The 13,771-nt window shown below is 48.6% G+C and overlaps 9 protein-coding genes across 9 annotated transcripts; 4 read left to right on the forward strand and 5 right to left on the reverse strand.

The window, feature by feature from the left end:
• Nucleotides 1-2: 2 nt before the first annotated feature.
• EV420DRAFT_1513817 (uncharacterized protein) lies at nucleotides 3-1,229 on the reverse strand. Its single transcript, XM_060471767.1, has 4 exons — nucleotides 1,148-1,229; nucleotides 904-1,100; nucleotides 695-856; nucleotides 3-642 (listed from the first exon to the last, which is right to left on the reverse strand). The coding sequence occupies exons 1-4, from the start codon at nucleotides 1,170-1,172 to the stop codon at nucleotides 73-75; spliced, it is 954 nt and encodes a 317-aa protein (XP_060336350.1). The 5' UTR covers nucleotides 1,173-1,229; the 3' UTR covers nucleotides 3-72.
• EV420DRAFT_951354 (chalcone-flavanone isomerase-domain-containing protein) lies at nucleotides 1,122-2,485 on the reverse strand. The gene is made up of 5 exons (XM_060484114.1): nucleotides 2,099-2,485; nucleotides 1,881-2,047; nucleotides 1,758-1,830; nucleotides 1,389-1,708; nucleotides 1,122-1,339 (listed from the first exon to the last, which is right to left on the reverse strand). The coding sequence occupies exons 1-5, from the start codon at nucleotides 2,319-2,321 to the stop codon at nucleotides 1,295-1,297; spliced, it is 828 nt and encodes a 275-aa protein (XP_060336351.1). The 5' UTR covers nucleotides 2,322-2,485; the 3' UTR covers nucleotides 1,122-1,294.
• EV420DRAFT_1513824 (NADH-ubiquinone oxidoreductase 30.4 kDa subunit) lies at nucleotides 2,333-3,503 on the forward strand. Its single transcript, XM_060471768.1, has 7 exons — nucleotides 2,333-2,476; nucleotides 2,524-2,917; nucleotides 2,970-3,026; nucleotides 3,079-3,101; nucleotides 3,152-3,192; nucleotides 3,241-3,317; nucleotides 3,374-3,503. Exons 1-7 carry the CDS (start codon nucleotides 2,368-2,370, stop codon nucleotides 3,483-3,485), a joined length of 813 nt encoding a protein of 270 aa, XP_060336352.1. The 5' UTR covers nucleotides 2,333-2,367; the 3' UTR covers nucleotides 3,486-3,503.
• On the reverse strand, nucleotides 3,504-5,170 carry EV420DRAFT_1327575 (maintenance of telomere capping protein 1). The gene is made up of 4 exons (XM_060468772.1): nucleotides 4,557-5,170; nucleotides 4,340-4,497; nucleotides 4,148-4,279; nucleotides 3,504-4,096 (listed from the first exon to the last, which is right to left on the reverse strand). Exons 1-4 carry the CDS (start codon nucleotides 5,104-5,106, stop codon nucleotides 3,608-3,610), a joined length of 1,329 nt encoding a protein of 442 aa, XP_060336353.1. The 5' UTR covers nucleotides 5,107-5,170; the 3' UTR covers nucleotides 3,504-3,607.
• A 26-nt stretch (nucleotides 5,171-5,196) lies between these two features.
• Nucleotides 5,197-6,951, forward strand: EV420DRAFT_951783 (uncharacterized protein). Its single transcript, XM_060484116.1, has 10 exons — nucleotides 5,197-5,285; nucleotides 5,336-5,376; nucleotides 5,435-5,449; nucleotides 5,502-5,530; nucleotides 5,596-5,705; nucleotides 5,760-5,863; nucleotides 5,915-5,977; nucleotides 6,033-6,152; nucleotides 6,206-6,256; nucleotides 6,305-6,951. Exons 1-10 carry the CDS (start codon nucleotides 5,228-5,230, stop codon nucleotides 6,713-6,715), a joined length of 1,002 nt encoding a protein of 333 aa, XP_060336354.1. The 5' UTR covers nucleotides 5,197-5,227; the 3' UTR covers nucleotides 6,716-6,951.
• A 72-nt stretch (nucleotides 6,952-7,023) lies between these two features.
• EV420DRAFT_951890 (uncharacterized protein) lies at nucleotides 7,024-9,189 on the forward strand. Its single transcript, XM_060484119.1, has 7 exons — nucleotides 7,024-7,111; nucleotides 7,165-7,251; nucleotides 7,308-7,614; nucleotides 7,667-8,291; nucleotides 8,340-8,514; nucleotides 8,563-8,956; nucleotides 9,015-9,189. Exons 1-7 carry the CDS (start codon nucleotides 7,068-7,070, stop codon nucleotides 9,093-9,095), a joined length of 1,713 nt encoding a protein of 570 aa, XP_060336355.1. The 5' UTR covers nucleotides 7,024-7,067; the 3' UTR covers nucleotides 9,096-9,189.
• A 26-nt stretch (nucleotides 9,190-9,215) lies between these two features.
• On the forward strand, nucleotides 9,216-10,231 carry EV420DRAFT_951799 (Tim17/Tim22/Tim23/Pmp24 family-domain-containing protein). The gene is made up of 3 exons (XM_060484117.1): nucleotides 9,216-9,480; nucleotides 9,537-9,738; nucleotides 9,792-10,231. Exons 1-3 carry the CDS (start codon nucleotides 9,335-9,337, stop codon nucleotides 10,071-10,073), a joined length of 630 nt encoding a protein of 209 aa, XP_060336356.1. The 5' UTR covers nucleotides 9,216-9,334; the 3' UTR covers nucleotides 10,074-10,231.
• EV420DRAFT_1637455 (uncharacterized protein) lies at nucleotides 10,097-11,241 on the reverse strand (the record flags this gene model as incomplete). Its single annotated transcript, XM_060476705.1, has 5 exons — nucleotides 10,097-10,186; nucleotides 10,236-10,333; nucleotides 10,392-10,478; nucleotides 10,533-11,066; nucleotides 11,124-11,241. The coding sequence occupies 5 exons, from the start codon at nucleotides 11,239-11,241 to the stop codon at nucleotides 10,097-10,099; spliced, it is 927 nt and encodes a 308-aa protein (XP_060336357.1).
• Nucleotides 11,242-11,431: 190 nt separating this feature from the next.
• Nucleotides 11,432-12,726, reverse strand: EV420DRAFT_951817 (ras protein). Its single transcript, XM_060484118.1, has 6 exons — nucleotides 12,374-12,726; nucleotides 12,292-12,313; nucleotides 12,228-12,229; nucleotides 12,078-12,171; nucleotides 11,993-12,026; nucleotides 11,432-11,934 (listed from the first exon to the last, which is right to left on the reverse strand). Exons 1-6 carry the CDS (start codon nucleotides 12,437-12,439, stop codon nucleotides 11,568-11,570), a joined length of 585 nt encoding a protein of 194 aa, XP_060336358.1. The 5' UTR covers nucleotides 12,440-12,726; the 3' UTR covers nucleotides 11,432-11,567.
• Between the last annotated feature and the right edge of the window lie 1,045 nt (nucleotides 12,727-13,771).

Consider the following 13,771-nt stretch of genomic DNA (forward strand, 5'->3'; position numbering starts at 1 on the left):
AGATTATTTGGATATCACCATTAACATCATTTAATCAACCATGCAGCTAAATACGCAGAAATACGCTGCTATTCATAGAAGCCCTGCCTCGGCTAATCGTTGCTTCTCCTCTTCCAAAGCTTTCATTTGAGTCAGAACCCTTTTTGGCACTATTCGACGCCTCTCCGTCGTTGGAGAGAACGCAGCTGAATCTACACCAAGTGCTTTCAACGTCTTCCGCTCAACCAAACTATAATCCTCTGCGTTCTTCCTTGCATAACAGAACGGTTCCTTTAGGGCCACCGGTGGATTGATGATAACCCTAGGCACTCGTAACAGATTTTTCGTGGCGGAATGTAACATTAAGGGATGGCAGAGGACGACATCGCCAACGCTGCCAGTTAGCTCAACGAACTGAGAGCAATGCTTGATTTCCGCCAGGAATGATAGATAGTCAGGGTCGTCCTTGACATTGGTATACCCCGACGTGGACGGTGTGAACGACAGACCTGTGGGCAGTAACCCTTCAGGATGGTCCCAAAGGTACTTGGCAATACGACCTATACCGTCGGGAGCGATCATTGTACCTCCACCACCGGATTCAATATCAGAGAATATAGGAACGACAAGCAAAGCTTGTTCGGGCGAGTCGAAATAATGGACCTGATATGAGCCGTCGGTGCTCGCTGTGTCGAGAGGCCTGAGGAATACTTACGAAGAAGTCTCCATCGACATGCCAATTGTCGAGATCTTGAGGATCGATACGAGTGCCATTGTGATTGGGTGTCCCGAGGTTGACAATGAAACTATCTCCCCATGTACATGCTTCTAGATCGATACGATCTTCACCTAGTAAATCAATCATGGCGTTCATAGCCTAACTAGCCCATCAGCGGCATCGGAGGATAAGAAGAGCAGTTTGACCTTGGGGGAGAATGTGGACACTTTCTCTCTGTTGTGAACGGGCATGTGGATGCGTTCCCGATCCCACGTTGTTTTATCGTCAGGATCCAATCCCAGCCGGACCCAAAGATCTTTAGCCCATTCGGCTGCCTTCTCTTTGGTGAAGGCATCTTTGACAACGATATAACCCTTTTCTAGAAAGTGGTCGACTTGTTCTTCTACAACCAGGGTCAAACAGCGGTTCACACTGAGTACAGTAACGTACTGCTGAGATAGCGGTATGAAGGCATTCTTGTGCAGAGGGACACAGATGACAGAAAGTGATGGAGAAAGCAGTCGGACAAACAATCACCTGCCATCGCAATGACACGGGTTCTTTTGTTAAAATTAACGCGATTGGTTGTTATATTTCCTACTTTACAAAATCTTTAACGCGTGCAACAACAGTCTGCTTGAGCTGGTTGTCATAAGTAACTGAAGGGAGTCGTCGAATGAATCAAACTTACCGGCGGGCTCACGCCATTGTTTTCAAAGTAATGCAGGATGAATTCTGGGGCAAGCCAGTCACTTTCAAGTCCACCCAAATCACGGAAAATCAAAACACGCTGGCGTCCTAGAACTGGAGGAGCGAGGAAGATGTCAAGCGGTGTGTGTTTCTTCAGCGGTGAATTGAGAAACAGAGTCTTCAGCTTTCTCAAAGGCAACCCCACTTGGACTGCTTCCTCCTCAGAAAGGGTGCCGTTCTTGCGTCCCAAGACCATGCGCTCTCCAACAGCCCGTACGAATGCGTCTCGAAGATGTGTGAATGACGTGTTTCTAGTTGGCACTACGACGCGAATTCAGTAGGGAGAAAAATCAGTAGGGGTGAATAATACCAATTCGGATCACACATGCACATGTTCTAACGATGCGTTCTATCTTCTCATCCGGAGTCATAGAGTCAGTTATCTAGGCGATATTTATTCAATTCACGTCCGGAGAGTGGTGAATGAGAAGACCTTTAGTTCAGGATTGTTCAAGTCTGCATAGAAGGCTACAGAGTAGACCTTTAAACCCAGGAAAGAGACCGTTCGGACGCCGACGCCAACTAATGACAGCAGAGGCGTCTTAACTTTGGTAGTCACGCGTAGAGTAGTCGGAAACTCAATGTCTGTAGCGGGGTCCTCTGCAGCGCAGGTAAGCCTAGAGAAACAGAAATAAAAAGATTGCGGCACACTGATCGTGTCCTGGTCGGCAGCTACTACTTTCGTATCTTCTTCTTGAGGCTCCGCGTCCAGGTGAATTGTTGACCCAAAGAGAAACGAGCCTCCTAGCAAGCCTGCGCCTGCATAGAGAAATGTTTTCAGGTGCCGAGGTCGCAATACATTGTTGGGACGACGGGTCGCAGTAGAGAAATAGCGAGCACTGGTGGCAAAGGCAAGAGGACGGAGTAGAGACATGGTACGCGTTGGAACCCGGCAAAGTCCGAACGCAACTTGACCAGCAATGCTATCCAGAGTCGCAGTGCGCTCAGGCCAGGCCCTCAGAGCCGTTGCATCAAGGCCTGCCTATACCTCTGCCCGTCGCTCCATCCAGTCGTCGTCGTCGTCCAGGGGTCCGTATCGTTCTTGTCGTTCTTGTCGTCGCTAACGTCGTCCACAGCTTCGGCAGCACCGTTCACCGAGCCTACCTCCCCAAATCCAACAATCACCAAATATGCTGAAACCGCTAAGGCTCTGCACACATACGGCTCTTATCTCACCCAGTGTCTACCCAAGTTCATCCAACAGTTCTCGGTGCTCAAGGACGAGTTGACGTTGTATACCGCGCCTTCAGGCATCATTCCTGTTCTTACCTTCCTCCGGGACCATGCCCAGTGCCAGTTCAAGAGCGTCGTGGATATCAGCGGTGCCGATTATCCTGACCGAGAAAAGAGATTCGAAGTGGTTTACCACCTTCTCAGTGTTAAGCAAGCCGGTAGGATCAGAGTCAAGACGTACGCTGGAGAAGGAGACCACGTCCCTAGTGCAGTTAAGATCTTCCGGGGTGCTGACTGGTGCGTCTTTCACTTGGTACTGTTATGTTCTAGCGTTAACTATATTCTGCAGGTATGAGCGTGAAGCTTGGGATCTTTTTGGAATATTCTTTAGCGACCACCCTGATCTGTACGTGGCCTGAGCTATGACATCTTTAATGATTGCTCACGTATTTCTCCAGTCGCCGTATCCTTACCGACTATGGTATGTCCACGAAGCTGGCTACCTGAACATATCTGCTAACAACCTTCCAGGGTTTGAAGGCCACCCTCTACGCAAAGACTTCCCGTTAACTGTGAGAGTTCATAAATTACCGGCTAGTCTTATACTTACTCTGATTCAGGGCTATACCGAGCTTCGATATGATGAAGAACGTAAACGCGTGGTCTATGAGCCCCTTCAACTTACTCAGGCTTTCCGGTATGTCACATTGTTCTTCATATGTGTCTTGCTTATCAGCTGAACGTCTAAATTAGAAACTTCGAATCGCTTTCTCCTTGGGAACAAGTTGGTGATGGAACAAAGGCACCCAGGCCCGAAAATCTGAAGCCGCTGCCCCCACCGAAAGTAGAGGAAGTGAAGAAGTAGGTTCCTGTACGCAATGTAGAACTCTACATATAAATACTATTCCTTATTCCAAATCGTAAGAGGCTCTGATACAATTACACTGATAAGAGAATCCTGGGCAAGCTTCAATGTCATACAAATAGTCAGGTTTCCTCGTTATTTGTACTCTCCTCCGCTGTGCCGTCCTTCGACTCGGTCTTATCAGCGCTCTTGGAAGTTTCCTCCTTCTTACCGCCCAAAGCTGCCCAACCCATTCTGGCCACCACATATTCTTGACCAACAACCTCGACGCCGATTCGTAGCGCTTCCGCGACCAAGTCCTCAACCCATTCGTAGTCATCCCAAAGCCCAAGCCATGCGCCAGGGATGCTCTGTGTTATGGTAGTATGCACCAGGTTGAGAGCTGGGTCAGAGAAGTAAAGCAAAAATTGTAAGTGTTGCTGGGTAGAAGGCTCCAACGGTGACGAGGATGAAGAAGGCGCATCAGACTCTGGTTTGGAAGGAACAGGGTATGAAGTGAGGAATGGCTGCACGCGAAGGTACACATATGAATAGGATACAGGAGTCTGTGCAGACGACTGTGATTTGGGCTTTTGCGCGTCCTTCATCTTGATCATTTCATCGAGGTTTGCCTATGCTAGTTATGAGAAGATCATTGATGTTCGTCAAATCTAAGACTGTACCTGTGCAAGCTTCACTGCGGCATCGTATCCCTCTACGGCATTAAGCTCTCGGCCTTCCACGGTGCCATCTCTAGGTCGGGATTTATTTCCCTTATTAACGATGAGATCCCCGCCCTCCACTTGCTCCATGATCTGTTACCGTGGAAGGCGATGTTAGTGACGACCACCTTGTCGTGGAGAGTGAAGACCTACTCTAGCAAGAGAACGGTACACAAGCGACTCGACGCCATCGTAACCTGTCATGTCATGGCTCAACCATACCTGTATTATTTCATGTTCAGAAATTGGAGGAGCAACAGCGTTCAGAATATCCGTTAGAGTCGACAAGCCCACCCGTTTGAAATCCTGGCCTAATGAAAGTGCATGTCTATCGATATGTAATGATAGTGCTCATGAGGAGAGCACTCACCGAGCTTATCGAGCTGGGCACTCTTCGCATACTCAAGCATATCTCCACCCCATTTCTTTGCCAGCTCGTTCTTGGGCAGATGCTTGACCTGCTCATCGACCGCCGTCTTGGCTTGCTGGATCGCAGCTGAAGCACTGGTCCATACCGAGCCCCAGCCCCAACCACCGGTTGCAGCAGGCGTCTCTTGAGCCTGAGGCTTAGTTGCTGGTGGCGTAGATGGTTTGGAAGCAGATGCAGGAGAAGGGGAAGTCGCGCTAAACAGCCCTGAACCCCCAAGACGAACTCTTTCAGTGCTCTTCCTGAGAGTCGGTGTCGCAGAACGAGATGCTGGACGCTCTAGATGTGCTGTCGTCGAGCGTGTCGGCTCCGAGCTCTTCTGGGTGATTTCATCCAGGAAGGCCAGGACCTCGGCTTCGCCTTCATTGGCACTAGACGGTGCTGCGCCAGGCGACGCCGTCCCAGAGGACGATACCTCTGGAAGAGGCGTGAAGGAATCGAGGTCGTCGAGGAGCTGAAGAGCCTCTTCCTGTTTCGACTTTGACTTGGCCATGGGAGACGGGTAGTGGCTGTCTGGATGGAAGTGTGATGCAAGAGCAGCACTGATCTAATCTGGCACAAGGCGCGTATTACGTACACGCGCACCTTGTCTTCTCCTTACCGACTCGTTCATCATGGGCAAATCCAAGAAAAAGCAAGCCAAGGAACCAGAGCCGGAAGTTTTTCACGTTGGTATGCTCGTCGATGTCCTATGCATCCAGTGCCACTCACTCAGAGTTCAGAATGCATTCTGGCTGCAAGAGTAGAAGATTCCGGAGATTGGGTAGGTTTTACCGTGCTCAAGTTGCTTCATGTACTTATTTGGTGTTTCTTTGTGTAAGGAGTACCTCGTCAAAGTGAATTATACTTGTTCTAATTGTCAGATTCGCGACTTATATCTAATTACAGTGGGGAGGCTATGGCGATGAAGACAATACGTTAGGACTATCCTGGTGCAATCTCTGAATTCGGTTGACCTTTTTTCTAGATGGGAACCTGCCAGTGGTGTTGCAAACTGCCAGGAACTACTACAACGATTCTGGGAGCATGTTGGCATGGACAATGAAGACTATCAAGTCGGTTATGAAATACATGCGAAGGAGAGTTATATAAGTAGGTCACATTTGGTTTTGAAACGGAATAGTTCTGAAATTTGACCTCTTGAAGAGCAAGAAAAGGCCCAGTTCAAGAAGAAATTTGGCAAGGAAATCGAGAGAGAGAAAGGGCTTGATAGAAAGAGCGAGGATGCTTATTTGCCCAAAACGAAATTCGTCAGTTGGTTTCAACATTTGCATAGGTATTTACAATAATTGCCTCTTCAGGAGCGCAAAAAAGGTTCACAGAAGAAGAACAACTCTCTCAAAGGGAAGGGTAAACAGAAGGCGGTTCGTCGTGGAAGCTATGCTACTATCACATTCTTACGTTTCTTTTTTTTTTTAGCAGAGGGTACTGTTGAGCGATTCGTCTGAAGACGATACACCGCTTAGTAGTACGTCTAAACCCCCGACGACGGGAACGAAGCGAAAGAGGAGTCCATCTACGCTATCCTCCGACTCTGATGTATGCAGTCTGCTTTATTTGACGATGCAGTTCTCAAATGTTCTCAATCGCAGAAACCTCTGTTCAAGAAAGCAGCCAGTTCTCAGCCTGAGAGAGACATCAAGGTATTCATAGAAACCCTTGGATTGTATTGGTTTATACGTCTATTCTAGGGGAAAGGCAAACAAAAAGAGCTTTCTACTGCTTCCGAGAAGGACAATGCAACATCACTATTTTCTGACCGAGAGTCCTCTCCCGACATCGCCCCTAAATCTAAGGTTGGGAAGGCCGCATCGTCAAAACCCGATTTACACATCCAGACGGCGTTCAACTCAAAAGAACCTGATCCGATGCCTCCTTCTGCGGCTGATCTTTTTCCGCTCAAAAGTGCTGTTAGCCAAACAGCCTCTCAGCCAACACCTGACGTTCCCCAAGTGCCTACACCAACAACTGCACAAGCTTCGACGCCAACAACTGCACAAGTTTCGACTACCCGCGACTGCACAAGCTCCGACACCCACAATTTCTCAGAAAAAGCCGCACATCTCATCCTACAAAGCTCCGCCGCGGATACAAATGATTGACATTCCTGGAAAGTCTGATGGCTTAGGGATCTCAGTGAAACAACGATTATCCCAGAGTACCTTGACGCCTACGAATCCGCAGGCCAGTACAAAACCTCCTCTTCCGTCAAGGAAGGACTCTGCCTTAAGCAAGCTTAGCTTCAAACGTATGCCTGCTGCCCCACCTGCTCCTGTAAACCAACATACAGCTACTTCCTCGAGGCCGAGTATAATAGGACCGAAGGACAACCATCCCACAAGACGATCGAGTATCTCGCAGTCACCACGCGTCACCTTTAGCGCGTAGGCGCCTCCTTCCTCTTCGCTGTATAAAGCTCATGGTGTTCTCTACAGCTCATCCCCTGAGCACCTTATGCACGAGGCTGAAGAATTTCTGCAGGACATTATGCCTCCTGAGTAAGTCTTCTATGACTACCCCGATGCCATCAAAACTCACATTCAGGATGCAGGCTTGCAGCACCTCTCGAACCTACAACTGACAAGCCCAGTGAACATGTCGTGCCTCCGAAGTCGATCGGGAAACAGATGCCTGCAAAGTACGTTCAATAGTTCTACCACATTAAAAACTGTGATTGATGCCCAGAGATCACAGAATTCCCAAAATTTGGAAATGGGAGGGCGATATGTTCTGTTTACAGGGCAACAAGGATACAGTATCTTATGGTCGAGTCTCTCTCACCGATGCAACACCTGTTGCCAACAGTGGGATGCCGCTCAGCATCGCGTTCCCCGCTACAGTTACCTCTTTCGAGTTTGGTTTGATGTATCATGCAGTGGATGTGTCCAATTGCCTTTCATCTTGGATGCCAGTTTCCCAATTTGCACGGCTAGTTCCCTTAGAAGACATTGGACATAGTCGACTAAGAACTCTGTCTAAGTATATGGAGAAGCATAGGCTTGTACGTCACTTGTTGCAGTTATGTGCACCGTACTTATTCATTGCTCCTCCAGGTCGCAGTTTCCCCGACGAAGCCCTCATTCGACGATAGTACTGTAGAGGCCCACGTCTTGTATTTCCCTGCATCGTCGCCGATTGTCAAGTACTTCTCTGGCATTCCCGTAATCAAGGACGTCGAAACTCCGTTCTTTGTAGCCATCCTGGCCAGGCGCATTCGGGACAAGCCACCTGAATCTCCATCGTCTTTGAACGAGTATAACGTTTTCAAGGACCAGCCCAAGTACATAAAAAACGCAGAACTCCAGCATGCTCTAAGGATCCTCAAATATCCTCCCTGGCTCCACGACTTCCTATCGCGCCGTCCACGGGATTACTGTGTCTGGTATGAGGACGACAAACAGGACGTGCGCGGGAAGCATAAACCTTTTGATCTAAAGGGTGGGAACTTGGAAACTTATTGGCTCGCAGCAATCCTGGCCCAATATGGAGGTGTAAATAAGGGATACAAAGCCGATGTTGAGGTTATTTTTGTCCATATCGGGGCTGTAAAAACCCTTCACAAACTTATGGCTTTGGTTGAGCGGCGGGCTAAGAGACCGGACATCCTCTTCGTTACGTTTGGAACGCATCAGAGAGTACATCCGGAGCGATGGGAATTCCGACGTATATATCCTATAGGCAAGTCACTTGATTGCCCCGCACCCGGCAGTTCTTACCATTCTACAGGAGGTATCATGACGTTTACGCCGAAAGCTCTAGTAGAAGACCCCTTGGGTATCCATCATCGAGTCAGTCAGATATCGGAAAATAACAACTGGGAGGCGTACATCATGCCTGCTGCCCTCGGGATGGCAGCGCACTTGCATTACAAGAACGGGAATGCGTTGGAGGCCTTTGACAAGTACGTCACATTCCTTAGGGCATTGTGTTGTCATTGATGGCGTTACAGAGGCCAATTTCTGTATGACTTCCTTCTGACGGCTATCGATGAAGGCAAGATTTCGTTCATGTGTTCACCCCCCATAAATTCCCATCCAGTTTGCCCAACGGAGCCATTTAAAACAAAGCCGTTCTCTGAGCGCCGTTTCGAGGAGCCCATCCATGACTGGCTTCTAGATCAAGCTCTCATCATTGCGGCGGGGCCCCGGGAGATCTTGGAATATTCCATCCGGGAATTCAAAACGAAATATGGCAACCAGTCAGAAGATCTGTACCCATCTCTGATACAAACAGACCTCAGTCAGGACCTTTGGCTCATGCAGCAGCAGCCTGTGATCATGGATCGTTATCGTCGCTTTGTAGCGTTGAAAAGCGAGCTTGAAAAGCCTCCCGACCAGAATGGGGTAATTATTCCGTGTCGGACTTGATGATGATCTATTGCTTATCGCTCGTTCGCTCTAGGTTGAATGGTCCACGACGTCCACCTTTGATTGTAAAGATTTTTTTTCCAAGTATATGCAGCGTAATGCAGTTTCCACATGAACCAGACCCGTAAAGGAGTGTTATGTCCGAGTTTGAATTTCTGAGCCGCTGTGCAAGCATGCTCTTGTAGATACACAAGTATATAGCTCTGATAATTTGTTGTACAATAGTGTTGTTGTATTTCAGCCGATCCGTGGAAATCACATGCGAACTGCTGAGCCGGAGGACCGAAGGGTCCAAGTATAACTCTAGCACGTCCCTAAAACTTGTTTACCGTCAGTCCTTCCTTTTCGACCATCATGGATTCCATCGAGGCCATCGTCAACAATCCAGCCTACCACGATTATCTCGCTATTCTCAAAGGCGCTCGTAATGGATTCGTGTACGGCGTCAAGGTCAGGTTCCCGCATGCCCTGGTCATGTCTATTCTCTTTGGCAGAGGAGAGTAAGCGCCCCAACTCTGCTTTTTTACCCGAGCTCTGTTTCTTACGGCGGCTACAGCTGGCAAACGCGGGTCCGTAGTATCTACCGGGCAACAAAACAGCATGCATTCAACCTAGCCAAATTTGTCTCTATCTACAAGGCCCTTCTTCTGCTCCAACGAAAGGCAAACGGTGGGAAGGAGAGGAGTGCGGATGCTTTCATTGCAGGCCTGCTGGGTGGCTACGTCGTGTTTGGCAACCGAACAGCTGTCAACGAGCAGGTATGTGATGAATTCATGTGCCGACTATTGTCAACTGAATCCTTATCCTGTAGATTGTGCTTTACGTGGTATCGCGTGTTGTAGCATCGTTCATTCCGCGGGCAGCTGCCCCGTACTCGTCATCATCGGGCTCAACGCCCGGAGCCGTGAGGCCCATGCCCCCCGATTCACGGTACTTTACCGTATTCGCTGCTCTTTCATGGGGAGCAGTGATGTGGCTATATAACCATCGGGGCCAAACGATACAGCCAGGCATGTTCAACTCCATGACATACTTGTACCGGGACTCGGAGAAGTGGAAGAATTTGAAGACACTACTTTGGCACAACACCTAGACTACTCTTATTCATTCAGGTAATTAGAGATCATATATCCCATTGATAGGATCATCACCATCTGTCGCTTCCTTGAGCTGATCCACACGTCGGATAACCCTTCTACATTTGTACTAGAGATAAGTCAGTAATTGAGATTCTAGGTTCGAATGAGAGTCTTACGCCGAGCATGTCAACCGCGGCAGAACAAGCCTTGTGGCAGATTTTGCAATCTGCTAATAACTGCCGTACAATGTCCATTTCACAGGCAACATCTGTATCTGAAGTAGGCAAAAGTAATTAAGTTTCGAGCGAGTATAACGAGCGTCTAGAACTGACTTGATTGAATTCTGCCCAAAAGATATGTCCTTCTAGCCTCCCAAAGTGACGTTGTCTGTCGCTGATGGGATGTACAGAGTCCGTATCCTGCCAATGGTCGGAGCATTAACACTACATTGTGCCAAGTTGATGGAAACCCACCGTGAGGAAATATTTCTTCCCCGGAAAGAATTCGCCGCAGCGCCTGGACTCGAAAGTTCTGCAGAACGAGGACTCTGTGATACGCAGCCACTGTTGGGATGACTTCAACTTGAGAAGCATCATAGGACGCCATTGGATCAAGGTACTGGCTCGCCGTCGACGCCGCGGTCCCTAGGCCAAACGCAACGGCATAGCCATATACACGAAGGGGATCTATTGGTGCATGTGCTGATAGATGGACGCTCAGTGTTTCGGTGATAGATTCGATGCAATATTTATCTGCAAGGGTGAGTAACAGTGGTATAACCGGTAGCGGTATGACTGTTCCGGGATCGTACTGCCGCTGGAACAGATGATAGGACTGAGCGCTGTTGCGGTCGCGATAATGTTTTGTATAGCTGTGAATTTGGATGGGGAGCCCGGGCGGATTATGCAGTACATTCAAGAGAACTGTCAGATTGCTTGCATGTTCATCGAGTCTGACTATCTGGTCGGCAGGAGTTGTTCGGCTGTCGCAGCAGCTGAACATATCGCCTAAAATGCCAAATGTTACACAGTAAAGACATAATAAAGGGAATCAAAAAAACATACGGAATACATTGCTATTTTGAAGCGCTTTTCGGCTGGCATGGAACACTTGGTTGTCAGGTATAGACGAAACAATAATGTCCGGTTCCAGGCATTCAAAGGCGGTCAAAACCATCGACATCTGATCCCGCTACAGGGTAAATCCTAAGATTATATATTGTCTCCTAGTGACGGAATAAAGGCTATGTCGGCGTGGCGCGGACGTGTCCTTTCTGTAGGCGCCGTCATGATTTACGTGGATGTAAATGAACGATCGTAGCACGTACGATATGCAGCAGGCCTCCGTCAGATATACATGTACTAGAATTCGTGACAAAATGCATGTTCCAACACGAAGTGAAAAAAGGCAAAGGAGGGGGTGTAACCGCAACGAAGAAGAAAGGTCATAGTGGTATCATCAAAGCAGGTAAAGAAGGATCTAAACAACCAATATCCCAGAGTGCGCCCCTACACGATAATACACTTTGTCGATTTCTTCTCTTTCTGTTTCGGCGGCGCGCCACTTCCGCTCACTGGACCTGCTTCTAGACTTCGCGTTTGTCGCAGCGCTCGCACGAGATTCATGAATAGACGCTCGACATTTTGTGCTGTTTTCGCCGACGTTTCGATAAATTCGCAGCCAAACTGCCGCGCGAGGGCAGCACCTTCCTCCTTCGACACTTCCCGCTCGTAAGTTTTGTCGCATTTATTGCCGACTAGCATAAAGATGGGATCTCCCCTTTTCACCCGCCGCATCGACTGACGGAAAACCTCCAGACGATCGAACGTTGACCGAGATGCGATTGAATACACAAGGATAAAGCCTTGACCCTCCCTAGCGAGACAGAGACCATGGATAAAGGAGCCGGTTGGAAGATGCTGAGGAGACTGACCGAACCCATTGATCTCGTAGTGTAGCATACTCCTCTGTCCTCGACGTCAGATCCTAGTACTTGGAATAAAAGGGTATGTACTCACCCTGCCCCGCAGTGTCAATTACTTCTACAAAACACATACGATTGTCCACTATCAGTTGCTTCCGGTAAGCGTCTTCTATCGTTGGGTCATATGTCTGGCAAAACGAAGTGAACACAAGAGTACGTCAGGGCTGGTAGCCATGAGACAAACCTCTAGAGGCAGGCGCGAAATTTGTGTGAATTGAGAGGTACGAGGCGACGGATGGGAAACGCACCAACAAAACAGTTTAATGTGAACTTGAAGAAAACGAGGCTCGAAATCAGATATAGGCGGGAGCACGAGCTATGAATGCGCACCTGGACAGCGAGAGCTGTTTTGCCCACACCACCATCACCAAGAACAGCTACTCTCCAGTTGTCCATTTCTGAAGAAGATATTGAATATCTGAATGAACGGAAAGTTCCAGGACGGTGCACCTCAGAAAGGTCAGAGTAAGCGCAAATGAAAGTGTCGAATAAAGTGAGAAGAGTCAGGCAGAAAGTGAGATAGGAGAGCGTGAAAGATGAAGAGAGACGAGCAAGGCAGCAGCAAAAGAAAAGAGGCAAGATTGACAGGGAGGTCGTTCAAAATCGTGTTTCGTGGGTGTGTCGTAAAGAAAGGCGGAGGGGATAGGATAGCCTTAGGGAAACGGCAAGCGACTCAAATTGGGCCAATTCGTCTTACTGATTACCAACAGACTCCTACCTTTTTGCTTTATTTGGTTAAGTTCCCTTTTTGGGTCCATATTCTCCCCATTGTTTCCCGTTTTTTTCCCTCTTTTATTCCTCCGTAACCGGCATCTCAGCTCCGGATTCACGGGTACTGCTCACCTCACCGCCCTCACTCACTCGGCCATCTCCGTTCATCAACGAGTACATGTCAACCCCCCGTCCACAAATGTCAGTTCCTCATACCCTATCATGTATGTATCACGTCAGGAGATGCCTCGCCAATCGATGCACCTAACCCTTGCCTTTGCGACCCGTTTCGCCATGTTTCGGCCCCATATCCTATCCAATTAAAACTATTTTGCCGTATTACTGCATGTCCTCTCGGGTACAACCGTCTTAAACAGAACCCTGGCATGTACGACATACACAGCACACAAGAGCCACCCGTTCACAGGCGGCTGTCGGCTCTCCCATTCCAATCGGAACCAATCCCATTCCGATTTCCAGGACAAGACATTCCAAGGATCATTCTCACCAGTTTCCTTCCAAGGACCTTGCGGAGCCGATAGATGGCTACATGACACAGACTCAGCAAAATTAGGTATCCGCTAGGGATCAGTATTCTCTGTAGAATCACTCGAAATTCACATAGAGAGCGGAACAGAGAGACATTTTCAACGACCCCCAAATTTATTCAATCCAATACGTCTTAGATTGTCAGAAAGAAGCGAGTTTGTCTGAAAAACTTTGCGGCGGGTCCTATTTTGAAATACAAAGGATGCTTGGTACGTGAGTCTACGTCAGGGCATAAGCCAATCGTGTTAAGAGTCATACGCTCGTTGTCGTTACTTATAAACATAGGTCTCCCTGGCATGTGGTCAGGTCTGCCATAACCGGGGATTGGTGAATGCCTCTTGTTAATGTAGTGCCGGGGGCTGCGGAACGGAATAATCATAAGATAAACCCAAAGGCGATGGGAACAAGAGAGGGGAATCATGCACTGAGACCATTCCATCCGCCGTGTCCGGTAACGGCAAGGCAGAA

Source organism: Desarmillaria tabescens (assembly GCF_030435595.1).
Source record: "Desarmillaria tabescens strain CCBAS 213 chromosome Unknown EV420scaffold_5, whole genome shotgun sequence".
Taxonomy (NCBI): domain Eukaryota; kingdom Fungi; phylum Basidiomycota; class Agaricomycetes; order Agaricales; family Physalacriaceae; genus Desarmillaria; species Desarmillaria tabescens.